We start from the raw sequence: 16,386 nt of genomic DNA on the forward strand, positions 1-16,386 counted from the left end.
AATAATTATGAATAAGAGGGAGAAGAAACCCTTTGGTTGAAATTTAATATGTGTGCTCTCGGGGTTTTTTTCTTTTTTTGTATCAGGGGTTGAATCCAAACATGCTTAACCACTGAGCCACATCCCCAGTCCTTTTTTATATTTTATTTTGAGACAGGTTCTCACTAAGTTGCTAAGGCTGGCTTTGAACTTGCAATTCTCCTGTCTCACTGCCTTCCAGATTGCCAGGATTACAGGTGTATGCCACCACATCCAGCAATTATGCTCTTTCTAAGACTCTTGGTTTCCTCCCTGTTCCCTTTGGCCTACAGGACTATCCCACCTATACTATTCTTGGTCAGAATCAGTACCAGACCTGCTACCCCAGCTCCAGCTTTGGAGTCACAGGCCAGACTAACAGTGATGCTGAGAGTACCACATTAGCAACTACCACATACCAGGCAGAGAAACCTAATGTCATGGTTCCTGCTCCAACAGCCCAGCGACTTTCATCTGGTAAGTATCACAGTTCAGAAAACTGGCTTAAGGGCACTTAATCCAAAAGGTGTTTTCAGGTGATGGGGAAGATAATTTTGTTCTGATATCAGCCACTTTCATCATGCTCTTGGCTTTTCTTCCTAGGTGAGTATTTAAACTTTGGAAGCAGGCTGTGATGAGTCATGGGTGGCTGATGTCTGCCTGATACTAAGAATAGAAAAGTATCAACAATGAAAAGACTATACTGTATTTCCAACCCCTACCAGCTCTTTCAGCCTACAAATTCCCCCAGTCTTTTTTCCCCTTGTGATTTATTTTATCCTTATAGAATGTTTTATAATGTTTTCTGCCTTCTGTATTATAAATTATTAAATAGATCTAGAGCTATGGTTTTCAGCTGGAGATGATTTTGCCCCCCAGGGAACTTTTGGGCAACATGGAAAACAGTTTTGTTGTCACATTGGGTTGGGGATGCTTCTGGCATCCAGTGAGTAGAGATCAGGAATACTGCTTAGTTAAATACCCCAAAATGTATAAGATATCCCCCTCAACAAAAAAATTAACCGGCCCAAAATGTCAGTTGTGCCAAATTGGCAAACCCTGATCCAGTAATCCAGTAGTAGAGCAGCAATTATGCTCTAAGACTCTTGGTTTCCTCCCTGTTTCCTTTGGCCTATATATCTGTCCCGCCTATACTATTCTTGATCAGAATCAGTATCAGACCTGCTATCCCAGCTCCAGCTTTGGAGTCACAGGCCAGACTAACAGGGTCTTTTTTTTTTTTTTTTTTTGGCAAACTAACTTGATGAGCTGTGTAGAGTGGCCCATACCTGTAGTCCCAGCTATTTTCAATGCGAGGGCAATTTGAGACTGGCCTGGGCAACACAGTATGAACTTATCTCAAAAAATAACTTTGAGGGACTTAGAAGGCATGCATATAAAGCATGATTATGACTCTTTTTATGACATTAGCCACTATAAGTGCTTAATGCCTAGATCTACATTCCTAGATTGCTTTACATAAAGTCTAGTTTTCTAAACTCTCTCCCTTAGTTATGACTCATAAGGGCAGAGAATCTGCCAGCCCTCTTCATGCTCTGGTTCATATAGGCTGTGACTACTGGCAGTACATGTCCCACTTTTTCTTTTCAGGAGACGCTTCTACAAGCCCAGCTTTGTCCCAAACTACACCAAGTAAAGATGCTGATGATCAGTCCAGGAAAAACATGACTAGCAAGAACCGGGGCAAGAGGAAAGCTGATACCAGTTCTTCTCAAGACAGTGAATTGGAAGTATGAGAAGAAACTCATTCTAGTTTTTGTTTTTCTTTGTTTTTTCTTGCTTCTTGAATTTATCAAACACATATCTGAAACTCACAGAGATAATGTGGTTGTGTGTTGTGTGCTCTTTAATTCCTATGCAAAAGAAACTGCATTGACCAAGTAAATTAGAAAAATGGTAAGAAAAACAAAGTTTCTCCATGTCCATAACTTACTATATCACTTTCAGATGCTTTTCACCAAAGCATTGAAAAAGCTTTGCTGGATTTAGGCAGCAAGGCAATTTTTTAATGGAAAGAACAAACAATTCTCTGTATTCCAGAGAACAGAAAGAACAGTTCATCTTATTCAGAAAACAGAGGGAGCCGCAAGTGATGTCATAGTGCTCTCCATTTAGAAATCTAAAAGGAAAATGAGAGCTTCAAACCCAAGTTTCTGTGAGACACACAAATAGATCTGGTAACTTCTTATTGACATTGGCACTGATTTATTTTGTGCCTGTAAGCACTGTGAGACTTTATTATGGACATGCGTTTTAAAAGACTAGGGGTTGAGATTGTGGCTCAGAGGCAAAGCTCTCGCCTAGCATGTGTGTGAGGCACTGGGTTTGATCCTCAGCATCACATAAAAACTAAATAAAGGTTGTATCCACCAAAACTAAAGAATAAATGTTTTTTTTTTAAAGACTAGAAAGACAAAAAATTCTAATAACAGTGGGGTTTTGTTTTTAATTTTTCTAAAAAAATTATTATTTAATAAAGGGAAAAGATATATTTGAATATAAGTCCATTGAGATAGGTGCCATAAGACATAGGTAAAGTGAAGCCGTGTTTAGAGCCTGTTGTCTTTCATTCCTGGGGTGGGGACAAAGGAACATGAAAGAGAAACTAAAATTTTGATACGTTTCTTAGGGAAAACTGAGAACTTGCGCATTTTTTAAAAATTGGAGTGAAATATGCATAACGTAAAATTTTACTATTTTAACATGTACAATTCAGTGTCATTAAATACATTTCCAGTATTATATAACCATCACTACTATATGTTACCAGAACTTTTTCATGATTCTAGACAAAATCTCTATACCAATAAAGCCATATCTCCCATACTCCTGTTCTCCTAGCCCATTGCAACTATTGTTCTATTTTCTCCTCCTATGAGTTTGCTTATTCTAGATACCTCATGTAAGTGGAATCATACAATATATATTCTTTTACGTCAGGCTTATTTCAGTAAGCATAACACTTTTACAGTTCGTCCATGTTGTAGCATGTGTCAAAATTTCATTTCCTTTAAATGGCTAGCTAATATTACATTTCGTATATATGTGTGTGTGTATGTTGTATCATGTTTTGTTTTATTCATTCATCTGTTGAAGGGCAATTGAGGTTTTTGCCTTTGAGCTATTATGAGTACTTCTTTGAATACTGTGTGCAGTTACCTATTTGAGTCCCTCGTGTCCATCTTTTCAGTTCTTTTGGGTTACACAAAGGAATATTAATTTTGATTATGTTCTGTCTTCCTCTTTTTAAGGAACCACCATAATTGTCTTCAGTTTTACATTCCCACCAGCAATTCACAAAGGTTCCAGCTTGTCTACATCTTCATCACACTTGTTATTTCACATTTTTTTGATAGAAGCCATCCTAATGGATGTGAAGTGATACCTCATCATGGTTTTGATTTTTACTTCCCTAATGTCTAATAATATTTAGCATCTTTGCACATGCTTATTTGCCATTGACATATTTTCTCTGGAGAAATACCTATTCAGATCTTTTAAACTCCTTCCCTCTCTTCCACCCCCACCCTAAGGTAGAGTCTCACTGTGTTGCCCAACCTGGTGTTAAATTCCCTGGATTCAAGTGATTCTCCTGCCTCAGCTTCTCAGCTTTTGCAGTAGCACCTGGCTCTTTGCCCATTTTTTAAATGGGATTTTTGGTGCTGTTAAATTAATATATTCCAGATTATTGATCCAAAATATTTTCTCCTATTGGGTTTGCTTTCTTCCTTTTTTTTTTTTTTTTTTTGGTGTGTGTGTGTGTGTGTGTGTGAGAGAGAGAGAGAGAGAGAGATGTATTTGCAGTGCTGGAGATCAAACCCAGGGCCCAGAGCATACTAAGCAAAACAGACACTCAACACCAAGTTACACTTTTCACTCAGGCTTTTCAGTTTTTGATTGTGTCCTTTGAAGCATAAAAGTTTTTAATTTTGATGAAGTCCCATTTTTTTCTTTTATTGTTCTGCTTTTAGCATAATATGTAAGAATACATGCTTATGAAGATTTACATCCATTTTCTTCTAAGGTTTTTATTGTTAAATTTAGGTGTTTAATTTATTTTGAGTTAATTTGTATAAGTTCTAATTTTATGCTTTTGCATGTGGATGTCCAGTTTTTCCAGCACCATTTGTTAAAAAGACTTTCCTGGGCTAGAGGTGCAGCTCAGTGGTAGAACACTTGCCTAGCATGAATGAGATCCTGAGTCTGATCCCCAGCACTGCAGAATGAATGAATGAATGAATGAATGAATGAATGAACAAAGGAACGAATTCCTTTCTCCATTGGATGATTTTTTAATTTTTGATCCTTGTCAAAATTAATTCGCAACAGTTTATTTCTCGCTTCAGCTCTGTTTTATTGGTCTATATGCTAGCACCACACTATTTTGATTACTGAAGTTTTGTAGTGAGTTTTAAAATCAGGAAGCATGAATCTTTAGTTTTGTTCTTTTTCAAGGGTGTTTTGACTATTTGGGGTCTTGAGATTCCATTTTAGGATGTTTTTTTCTTTCTTTTCTTTTTTCTTTTTTAGAAGTAGTTGGACACAATACCTTTATTTATTTATTTATTTTTATGTGGTGCTGGGGATCGAACCCAGGGCCTTGCACTTGCTAGACAAGCACTCTACCGTTAAGCCACAATCCCAGCCCATAGGATGAGTTTTTCTATGGTAATTTTGATAGTGATCACAATAAATCTATAGATTGGTTTGTATAGTATTGGCATCTTAACAGTATTAAGTCTTCCAATTAGTGAACATGTGTATCTTTCCCATTTGTTTGTGTCTTTAATTTCCTTCAATATCTTAATGGTTTTCAACATACAGTCTTTTGCTTCCTTGGTTAAATTTATTCCTGAGTATTTTTTTTTTTTTAGTTGTAGTTGGACACGATACTTTATTTTTATTTATTATGTGGTGTTGAGGATCGAACCTAGCATGTCGCACATGCTAGGCTAGGCAAGCGCTCTACCACTGAGCCACAACCCCAGTCCCATAAGTATTTTATTCTTTGATGATATTTACTGCTTTTTAAATTTCCTTTTCTCATTATTTATTGCTTATAAACAGAAATACTGCTGATTTGATTTCAATTTTTTGTGTATTCCTTAGGATTTTTTACAAATAATATTATGTCATCTGAAAACAGAGATAACTATATTTCGTCTTTTGCAATTGGGATGTCTTTTTTTTTTTTTTCTCTTCCTTTTCTTACCAAAGTGCTCTGGATAGAACTTCCATTACTATGTTAAATGAAAGTGATGAAAAAGCATTCTAACATATTCCTTATCCAATGGATAAAGCTTTTAGTCTTTTACAACTGAGTATCATTTTAGCTGTAGGTTTTTGATACATGCCTTTATCATATTGAAAACATTCCCTTTTACTCCTACTTTACTGAATTGTTTTTTTCATGAAAGGATGTTGGATTTTGTCAAGTGTATTTTCTACATCAATTGAGATTATCATGTGTCTTTTCATCTTTTATGAATATGTTACATTTATTTTTATATGTTGAATGAACCAAGAACTAATCCCACTTGGTCACAATGTATAATTATTTTAATGTGCTGCTGAATTTGGTTTGCTATTATTTTGTTACAGATTTTTGCATCAATTGGCGTAAGAGAAAAAGTTTTAAAAATTTCTATAGTTTTCTTACAAACGTAGTCTGACAAGGTGATGTTGGTCTCATTACATAAATTAGGAGTGTTTCAAGAAGATTGGTGTTAAATCTAGTCTTTTCTTTTTCTTTTTGTGGTGCCTGGATTAATCTCTGGGCCTTGCATGTGCTAGACAAATGCTCTGCCACTGAGCTATGCCCCCATCCCCCTAATTCTTATTTAAATGTTTGGTACAATTCACAAATGAAGCCATCAGGTCCTGGGCTTTTGCCAGCATACGTGACAAAATCAGTCAGAGTTACTCCAGGTAAATTGGGCTGGCACTAAATAACAACACAGACGCAGAAAGTACCTTTTTCTTGGGGGTCATTGACAGCTCCTCTGCCCCAGCTCTCACAGAAGAGGCAAGAGAGGCAGGCAGAAGAGAGAGAGCAGGCCTGAAACCATCCTATTTATTGGGGGAAAAGACATTCAAGAAAATTCAACCCAAATAAGACAAGGGATTGGGTTTCAGGGGGTTGCTTGGTGATGTCTTGCGGTTAGCAAATTGACTGACATCTTGGAAGGCCACACCCATCTCAGGTGTTGTGTGAGATCATAAGCAGAGCAAGGGAAAAGGACACATATGTCTCACGGCCCAATCAGAGCAGCAACGTCAGTCCAGTCCCCTCATGTACTCAAATGCCCGCCCATAGCTCACACACACACAGCCCAAGGCTGTCTCATAATAGGCTTTTATTTGTTGGAATGTTTTAAATTATTGATTCAGTCTCCTTATTATATATCTTAATCAGGTTTTCTGTTTCTTCTTGATTTAGTTATGTACCTTGTGTTGTGTATTTCTGGGAATTTGACTATTTCATTTGAGTTACCTAGTTTGTTACAGTATCCTCTTATAATTCTTTTTATTTCTATAAATATAAAATCAGTAATAGTGTTCCTACTTTTAGTAATCTTAATAATTAGTAATAATGATTTTAGTAATCTTGGTGTTTTCTATTTTTTTCTTCATAGTCAGTCTAGAGAAAGGTTGTTAATTTTGTAGATATTCTCTAAGATCCAACTGTTGGTTTCATTGACTTTTCTCTGTTCTTTTTCTATTTTAATTGTTTCCACTTTAACTTTATTTACTTCCTTCTACTAGCTTTAGTATTACTTTCTTCTTCTTTGTCTAGTCCCTTAAGGTATACAATGTGGTTTTTTGGAGATCATTCTTTTTCCTTTTGGTGCTGGGGATTTATTCCAGGGCCTTGTGCTTTCAAAGCATACACTGTACCACCGAGCTACATCCCCAGCCCTATTTCTTCTTTTTCAATGTGTGTACTTTCAGTTATAACATCCCTTTTAGCACTGCTTTCATTGTATCCCATAAGTTTTAATATGTTGTGTTTGTGTTTTCATTCATCGCAAGGTATTTTCTAATTCCACTTACAGTTTGTTCCCATTATTTAAGATTGTGTCATATATGAATTTTAGTATTTTCCTTGTTACTGGAAGATACTCATTATGCTTTATATTTTATTCCTTCAGCGGGTATTTCTGTGGGACTTGGATGAAACCATCATCATCTTTCACTCCCTTCTTACTGGATCCTATGCCCAGAAGTATGGAAAGGTAATTTGGGTAGTCTTTTGTTATAACTCCCTCCTCTGACTATATGAGCAGAAATATTTTTTTTCTGCTACCTCATCTTACCTGTTGGCTTTTAACTTCTCGTGTAAAGTTTCACCAGATGGCTTGTACAAGGCAAGCTATATGATCAAGTGGAGTTGATGATAAAGCCAGATACTAGTCCTAGGACCAGTGTTGAAAGCTGAAGTTGTTTGAGTTGAAGTTGCATTTTATAAAGTATAGGAATGAGGTTCAAAACAGAGTATTCTCAGGATTCTGTTTTCAAAGACATCATTTGTTTAACCTTCAGCTACATGGTTGTTTTATTTTTTTGAGTTCTGGGAATTGAACACAAGTATATCTACCACTGAGCTACATCTCAAGCCCTTTTAATTTCATATTTTGAGACAGAGACTTGCTAGTTTGTCCAAGCTAGTTTTGCACTTGCAGTTCTTCTGCTTTAGCCTCCCAAGTTGCTAGAATTACAGGCATGTATCACCACACCCAGCACCTTAAGTCATTTTTAATAACCCAAACCAAGCATTTCATTTAGCCAAACAAAAGTTAGACATAAAGCATATAGATAAAATATCTTTCTTAAAATACATGCATGCTTTTTAAAAAAACAAATATACCTAACAAAACTTAATTTGTTTAATCTTTAATTTTGGCAGAATAATTAGCTGTTTTGAGAAGATTAGGACTGTATTTCTATGCCAAATTATCTCCAGAATCATATTTTTCAATTTTGGTGTACAGATTTTATAAAAATATCTACCTCCCTTGCTATCTCACACTTCCCAATTGATTTATCGCATCACTTGCGTTTTTTTCTAGGAGTGCTTCCACAGGCTCTTACTATCTAGGCTGGCCAGCTGATATAAACTCATAAGTTATATTACTAAGATGACTTTAAAAATATAGACTCTCAGTAAAGGACTCATGATTCATCTCAAAGCAGCTTTCCTTAATTTTCCTGTAAATATTTTGACTCTTTTACCTTTCTTTACTTTCTGGTTGTTGAAATTGTCAGACGTCTGATGTTATATTGCATATGTGGCAGGCGGCTTTTGACAGGGAGATATTGCATCTCATATTAGCAATAGTTAGGAGTTCCTCTGGAACAGAGAATTTCCCAAAAAATTTAAGTGGAGGAAAAAACACCCAAGGGAATGATAAAAATACAATTTTAACTGCAAAGCAGTGAGTAAATTTCTTAAATATATTCTCTGTATAAAATATATTCCATTTACTTTTATGAAAATATTAGTTTCCACAAACTAAAGTTTTGACATTTCTAATATCTTCTCTATTGAACAATCCACATTCTTAGAAATGTCATTGAAATATTATCAATAATACTTGAAGAACAGTTATAGACCTGTGTTGCTTTGGCCTTGACCCAAAATAATTTTGAAATATTTGAAAATGAACCAGTACTGTGAGTACCAAGTCAAGTATCTTTTTTCTCTTATTGTCTTCCAGGACCCAACAGTAGTGATTGGCTCAGGTTTAACAATGGAAGAAATGATTTTTGAAGTGGCTGATACACATCTGTTTTTCAATGACTTAGAAGTAAGTATGTAAAATTTTTTTCTGTGCTTCAGTGAGATGTTTGGTTCAATAACTTGAAGACCCTATGCCTGTTGAATGTGGAAGATAAATGTTTAGACAGAGTAAGGATGGAGAGGCTAGGTAATACAGAGTCAGGCTGGAATGGCGAGCAGCCACACGCATATGTAGTCTTAGAGGAATATCGTGGTTGAAGTTCTACAGTCTTGATTCTTTCCTCAGTCCCTCAGTTTTATTGGCTCAGATTTTTCATTTTTGTCTGCATATTTGGAAGTGATATAGTATTAAGGGAAATGCCAACTCATCAGGGAAAATCCTGAAATCTAAACCAATATTCCAGTTTATTAATAAGTATTAAATAATATATATAATGGGCTTGATTAGTACTCTCAGTTATATTTTGACCATTTTTCAATTATACCTTCTTAAATGATAATCCCTTAATTTGTCCAATCTGTAATTGATTGCTCTAACTCATGGTATTTTTACACATTTATTATTCATATATAAGTTAAGCTTGATATACAGAATCATTTTATAGCTAGGTACCAGGAAAATCAGGAAACACTGAGAGCTTCATGGTAAAGTTTTTTTGGCTTTGATATTGAAGTTACCTTTGAAGTAAAAATAATATCGTAGAAGGATCACAGACCTGGAGTCTGAAGACCAGAATGTGAGTTTCAAGTTGGGAAACTTATATTCCCATCCTGGGCCACAGTTAAGCAGTTATCCTATAGAAGAAACTAATAGTTATCTGTCTAAGGTAAAGGGTTAGTGAGAAACAGGAGGGACCAGACTTTTCATTTTGTGTGTTTGAATTCTGAAATGTATACAATATGTATTACCTAGTTTTTAAAAAGTAGTGAAGATTTTGTAGTAAAATAAAATGACATTTCACAAACACAAAGTAATCCTACTTCTATTTAAATACAATCTAGTTCTATTCAACAGCCATTTCTCCAGCAAATTAAATTAAAATATGACTCTAAGCCACTCATAGTGGTGGACACCTGTAATCCCAGCAGTTTGGGAGGCTGAAGCAGGAGGATTGCAAGCTCAAAGTCAGCCTCAGCAAAAGTGAGGCACTAAGCATCTCAGTGAGAGTCTCTAAATAAAATACAAAAAATAGGGCTGGGGATGTGGCTCAGTGGTTGAGAGCCCCTGAGTTCTATCCCCGGTACCCCAGCATCCCAAATTAATGTGACTCTAAACTCTACTGCTTTTATCTAAATTCCATAATGCTTTAATTTTTCCTCAACTTCATATGTTGATAAATTAGGACAGCATAGTTTTTATTCAGCAAACACTTATTGAAAACCTACTGTGTAACAATAATTATTGCCAAATTGTATTTGTAATGATTTTCTAGACACAGTCCTCACTTAGGACTGAAAGTTCTGTGAAGAATTTGACCTGAATGTGTTCCTGCCCCCCCAGGTCAGTGATTCTCAACTTTAGGGGGCATAAGAATCACCTGGGGAGCTTCTTAAAAATGGAGATTCTAAGACTTCGCTCCCAGAAATTCTGATTCAAGTAGGTCTGGGGTGGACTCAAGAATATGCATTTTTAAAAACTTCCCCAGAGGATTCTAACGTAGGTACCCTAGAGGTGTCAGGAGTACAACCAACAAAGTTAGGCAATGGGTGCTGTTTTATGTCAGTAGTAACATATACTTGGTAGAAAGAGCCTTGGATTAAGAAACAAAAGACCTAGGTTTTTTCCTTGTTTTTTACTGCCACTCACTAGTTGTATGATCCTAAGAAGATCATTTTACTTCCCTTTTAGAATATGAGATTGGCTTAAGTGACCTCTTCTTAAACTTACATTTGAATTTGTAAATTTCAGTTTCATTCATTTTCACTTTTGGTACACATTCCACCAGCATCCGTTTCATCTACAAAAATTAATTGCTTATATGCCATATAAGGTCACTGAACAAGACTAGTAGAATGCAAAGGGTATTTAAGATGTAAGTCCTTCCCCAAATAGCCTGCTTTAATAGGATTTACAGTCTAGTGTAGGACATAAGCACACCTGATATTATAAGAGCTCATGCTTATCCTCATGAACTGTTGAGATAAGAGCAAAAATTAAAGAAAGGTTAGTTAAGGAAGATGTCACGAAGACTGTGGGATGTATATCAGGCTGTAAAGGAAGTTGTACAGCAAAGGGGGTGGTAAATGTGAGTGATCCTTCACACATAAGAGACCAGAGGTATTTCATTATCCTGCTATTGTACATAGTCACTTTATAATGTCATGATGGTGATAGCACTTCTGCTCCCACCCTTTAACTAAAATAGTGTTTTGTCTTTTAACAGGAATGTGACCAGGTGCATGTGGAAGATGTGGCTTCTGATGACAATGGCCAAGACTTGAGGTGATAAACAGTGATGTTTTGAACATCAGTACACCTATTATGTACAAGATACTGTCTGGGTTCAGAGGAAAAGAAAGATGAAAAAGTTCACAATCTATTAGAGGAGACAGAAACAAGCATAGTTAACTATGACATACAGTTTGAGAGTGTGACAATAGAAAATGTGATGGAGAACAGAGAAGTAATTCTGATGGGGTAAGAGAAACAGTTGGTGCCAAAAATGGAAAGGCCTTCTCAGTGGAGTAGCAGTTGAGTAGGACCTCAAGAGTAGGTAGCAGGACTGGGACTGTGGCCCAGTGATAGAGTACTCACCTGGCACATGTGAGGCTCTGGGTTCGATCCTCAGCACCACATAAAAATAAATAAATAAAGGTATGTGTCCACCTACAAACCCCCCCAAAAAAGGGGGTCAGTGATGGAATGAGGAAACAGCATTGAAGAGATCTCTGCACAGATTTTCAGTCAGAATAAAGTGTGCTTCCAGACTGTGTAGTTTTAGATGCAAATAAACATCAAAATTTTTAAATTTCTTCAAGGAAACTAATTGTAGGAGCCTGATGGTGTCAGGAATAACCTTATGGAAAGACATTTTTAGCCATCATACTACAGCAAAAACTAAACCAAGGAAGTCTCAGTGGCAAAATGCATGCTTAGTCTCCTCATTTCTCTCTCTTGATTACTGTTTTCTGGCCTAGTAGTCCTAGCTAAGAATTATCCAAAAATTTATCTCTTATATTTAAAGACTAGAAAAAAGACTATTGCATCTTTTTGTATTAATTTATCTTAATGTTTTATCCCTTGGGGCTAGGCTGTGGCTCAGTGGTAGAGCGCTTGCCTAGCTCTTGCGAGGCGCTGGGGTCAGTTCCTCAATACCACATAAAAATAAATGAGTAAAATAAAGGTTAAAAAAAAATGTTTTATCCCTCTTAAAGTATTCTTTCCTGTGACTACCCTAAAATTAAGTATCCCATCTGTGAATTCTCAAATACATGGCAGAAGTAGAAATATCACCTTAGTAAGGACCTAATAAAGTACTGAGAAGCTTGAAAGATTTCACTTTAAGGAACAGCATCAGTTGTGCATATCATGTATCGCACAGCCATGGAGGGCATCAATCTTACAAGACTTTTTTAGTCTTTTAAGAAAAAGCATGGTTGTCAGTCAAGCACCTTATGATCCACTCTGAACCCCATTTTTTTCCTTTTGTACATGTGACTAACCAATAATTACCTATTTTATGTCTTGACAACTTTAATATGTAATCTCACATTTAATGTAGTGAACGCCATTTTGACTTTAGATTGAACCAAGTTATCTTGAATTCTGCCATTTTTTTCCTTAATTAATTTATTTTTTAAAGCTCAGAGCAGCTTCTTAATATATTTTTTTTTTTAGTTGTAGTTGGACACAATACCTTTATTTTATTTTTTTTAATGTGGTGCTGAGGATCAAACCCAGCGCCTCCCACGTGCTAGGCGAGCACTCTACCGCTGAACCATAATCCCAGCCCTCTTAATTTATTTTTAGTTGTAGATGGACACAATACCTTTATTTATGTTTTTACATGGTGCTGAGGTTTGAACCCAGTGCCTCACACATGCTAGGCAAGCACTCAACCATTCAGCCCTAGCCCCAGCCCTCTGCCAGTCATTTTTAAATATTTACTGTGAAATATTAGTTCTTCCCAGTTTATATAATTATATTAATTGTCTGCTACATAATAATTTACCCCCCCCCCAAATTAGTGGCTTAAAACAACTAGCCAGACATAGTGGTACACACCTTAATCCCAGTGATTTGCAAGGCCAAGAGAAAAGGACTGCAAATTCAAGGCCAGACTCAGCAACTTAGCAAGATCCTATCTTAAAATAAAAAGGGCTGGGAATGTAGCTCAGTAGTAGAGCACCCCTGGTTTCAATCTCCAGTACCACAAAACAAAACAAAAATTAACTGTTTTTTATCTTACAGTTTTCATATGTCAAGAGCTTAAAATCAGCTTAACTAGGTAGTTCTTAAGGTCTCTGGAAACTAGGTGTTAGCTGGAGTTCCCTCATCTGAAGGCTTGGCTAGAGCTGAAGGGCCTGTGTTAAGTCTCTCAAATGTGGCCAATGACAGGAGGCCTTAGTTCCTCACTGAATGTGCCTCTCTATGGGGAAGCTTAAGTATCCTCACATGACAGCTGGCTTCTTCCAGAACAAGTACTGCAAGAAAGAGCAAGAGCCAGGTGCAGTAGTGCATACCTGTAATCCCAGCAGCTCGAGAGGCTGAGGCAAAGTATCGAGAGTCCAAAGCCAGCCTTAGCAACTTAACGAGGCCTTAAGCAGCTCAGTGAGACTCTTTCTCTAATAAAATATTTAAAAATGGGGGGCTAGGGATATGGTTCAGTGGTAGAGCACCCCTGGGTTCAATCTGCAGTACAAAAAAAAAAAAAGCAAGAGAAGCCTAGTCTCTTGAATCCTGACACTGTCACTTTTACCACATTCTATTTGCATTCTAATTATAGCTGGTACCCAAGGGGAGCAGAATTAGAAGAAGGGAATATCAAAGAAATTGTGGACATATTTTAAACCAGCCAACAGATCACTGAAGAAAACCATCTGCCATTATCTTACCATTATTAGTATTTTGGGTTATTTCCTCCCATTTTTTTCCCCTTCCATTATTTTTTTTTTCTTTTTACGTAGTTGTATCCATCAGTTTTATATTTTGCTTTTTTTCACTCTATAGTGTTCTCTGGCATTAATGAAAAGGATGCTCCACCCCAAGCCAATCTCTAGGGAATGCTGGTGCTTGAATTCTCTTCCTTCCTCTCGGTACTTTTTTTTTTTAGAGAGGGAGTGGGAATGGGGTGCTTGATATTTAACTCAGGACCTCATGCATGCTAAACATAAGCTCTACCACTGAGTTGAACTAAGTTGTTGCTTTTTTTTTCTTCTCTTTAATTGAACCCAGAGTGCTCTACCACTAAGTCACATCCCTATCCCTTTATGTTTTGTTTGTTTTGAGACAGGGTTTCACTAAGTTGCTGAGGCTTGAACTTGCAATCCTCCTGCTTCAGCCTCCCAAGTCATTGGATTACAGGAATGTGCCACTATATCTAACAATGAGCTGAGTTTTACCCCAGTTCACAGGCCTTTCTTTGATGGAAGTAGTAGAGGTGAGACAGAAGACTAATTAAAGATAGACTCCGACATACAAAGATTAGTGAGAAGATTCTTAAAACCATAAACTTTATTTATCAGATATTAGGAATAAGTGAGAGAATTCCAGGTAGCACTCAGCCAAAAATCCCATGCTGTATAGATTTTGATTTTCATTATCCTCTCTCTTTGCAGCAACTATAGTTTCTCAACAGATGGCTTCAGTGGCTCAGGAGGCAGTGGTAGCCATGGTTCCTCTGTGGGTGTCCAGGGAGGTGTGGACTGGATGAGAAAACTGGCTTTCCGCTACCGTAAAGTGAGAGAAATTTATGATAAGCATAAAAGCAACGTGGGTGGTAAGTGTGGCATACAATCAGTCTAATTCTGTTTCTTCCTGATTTCCTACTTTCCTTTCTAGGGATTCTTTAGATAACCCTGGCAACTGCTTATTAATTTATTCCACAGCAGTTTGTTAATTCTGTATTTTAAAAATGCGGATGTGGGCTGGGGTTGTGGCTCAGTGGTAGAGCGCTCACCTCACACCTGCGAGACCCTGGGTTTGTTCCTCAGCACCACGTAAAAATATATGAATAAAATAAAGGTATTGTGTCAAAAAAAAAATGCGGATGTGATTAAAACCCTTTGGGGAAGAAGCTCTGAACTTCTAATGGACATTAGACTAAATAGTTAGAATAATAGAAAAGCTCTTCATTTCTAATTTCTCTTGGCATCAATTTGGAAAGTTCTCTTTAGACAGATGACTTTTTGAAGGAAATGATTTACATAGATTATGTTTGATAACATGTTTTTGTTCTTGAGTCACAACCATTGTCAATATAGAAATAGGGTGCCAGATTTTGGAGGGCTAATTTCTGTAACCATCAGGACAAGTTAAGTAGAACTAGTTACTATGTTTGTAGTGGATGGAAAACTAGCTCTAGGATTATAGGTTAGCAATTTTAATGTGTTGTAATTTGAAAGACCTTGGAAATTATTTCTACCCGAAAAAAAATTTCAAATGTCATTCCTAAAAATCTGTTATTTGGAATTAATTAATCATATTTTATTCAAATTAGAAATCTAAATATCTCATTTGGCAGTTGAGAAATTAACATTCATCATAGAGGTAGTAGGGGGAGGAAACAGCATATCTGTGATCACATAGCAACTTAGTGGCCTGGCCAAATCACATCCCCTGACTTTTGGTCCAGTGTAGTTCATGCCATTCCTTTTTTAGTGAGGTACCCTTTTTGAGAAAATATTTAAAGCTGTGAACCATCCCCCACAAAAGTACACACATAAAAATGTTGCATGAAGTTTCAGGAATTATATAGACTGGAGGTATTATGTTAACTTTTCATCACTGTGACAAAACATCTGAGAAAATCAGCTTAAAAGAGGAAAGATTTTTTTGGCTCAGTTTCAGAGTTTCAATCCATAGTTGACTGGTTCCATTATTTCTGGGCTTGTGGTGAGGCAGTACATCATGGCAGAAGATGAACAAGATGAACCTTGGGACAGCCAGGAAGCAGAGACAGAGGAAGGGGCCAGGGGCAAGACATAGCCCCCAAGGACACACCCCCCAAAACCCACTCCCTTCAACAAGGTACCACCTCCCAGTTTCCACCACCTCCCAATGCATCATTTATATATAAATCGATGGATTAATCTATTGATGATGGTCAGAGCCATAGTGATCCAATATCTTCCCAACAGCCCCACTTTTTTTTTTTTTTTTTTTTTTTAATACCTGTGATTGAACCCAAGGACACTGAGCCACATTCTCATCCCTCATTTTATTTAGAGACAGGGTATCACTAAGTTGCTTAGGATCTCATTGAGTTGCTGAGGCTATCTTTGAACTTGTGATCCTCCTGATTCAGCCTCCCAAACTGCTGGGCTTACAGGCATGTGCCACTGTGCCTGGCACAGCCCTACTTCTAACAGTGCTGCACTGGGGACCAAGCCTTCAGCACATGAGCTTTTGAAGGACATTCCAAATTAAAACCACAATAGATATATTC

The 16,386-nt window shown here is 36.9% G+C and overlaps 1 protein-coding gene across 5 annotated transcripts in view; it reads left to right on the plus strand.

Moving 5' to 3' along the window:
• Window positions 1-16,386, plus strand: part of Eya3 (EYA transcriptional coactivator and phosphatase 3) — a 105,055-nt gene that overhangs the window by 70,945 nt on the left and 17,724 nt on the right. For all 5 annotated transcript variants that reach the window (XM_046468620.2, XM_046468622.2, XM_046468621.2 and 2 more), the window contains 6 exons: window positions 312-495; window positions 1,630-1,769; window positions 7,191-7,274; window positions 8,757-8,846; window positions 11,164-11,222; window positions 14,558-14,718. In XM_046468620.2, the coding sequence (XP_046324576.1) occupies window positions 312-495; window positions 1,630-1,769; window positions 7,191-7,274; window positions 8,757-8,846; window positions 11,164-11,222; window positions 14,558-14,718 (718 nt within the window). The remainder of the gene's footprint in view (window positions 1-311; window positions 496-1,629; window positions 1,770-7,190; window positions 7,275-8,756; window positions 8,847-11,163; window positions 11,223-14,557; window positions 14,719-16,386) is intronic.

The sequence above is a fragment of the Marmota monax genome, unplaced genomic scaffold (genome assembly GCF_021218885.2).
Source record: "Marmota monax isolate L192 unplaced genomic scaffold, Marmota_monax_Labrador192_F-V1.1 WCK01_AAM20220418_F8-fsc00008, whole genome shotgun sequence".
In the NCBI taxonomy this organism is placed as follows: domain Eukaryota; kingdom Metazoa; phylum Chordata; class Mammalia; order Rodentia; family Sciuridae; genus Marmota; species Marmota monax.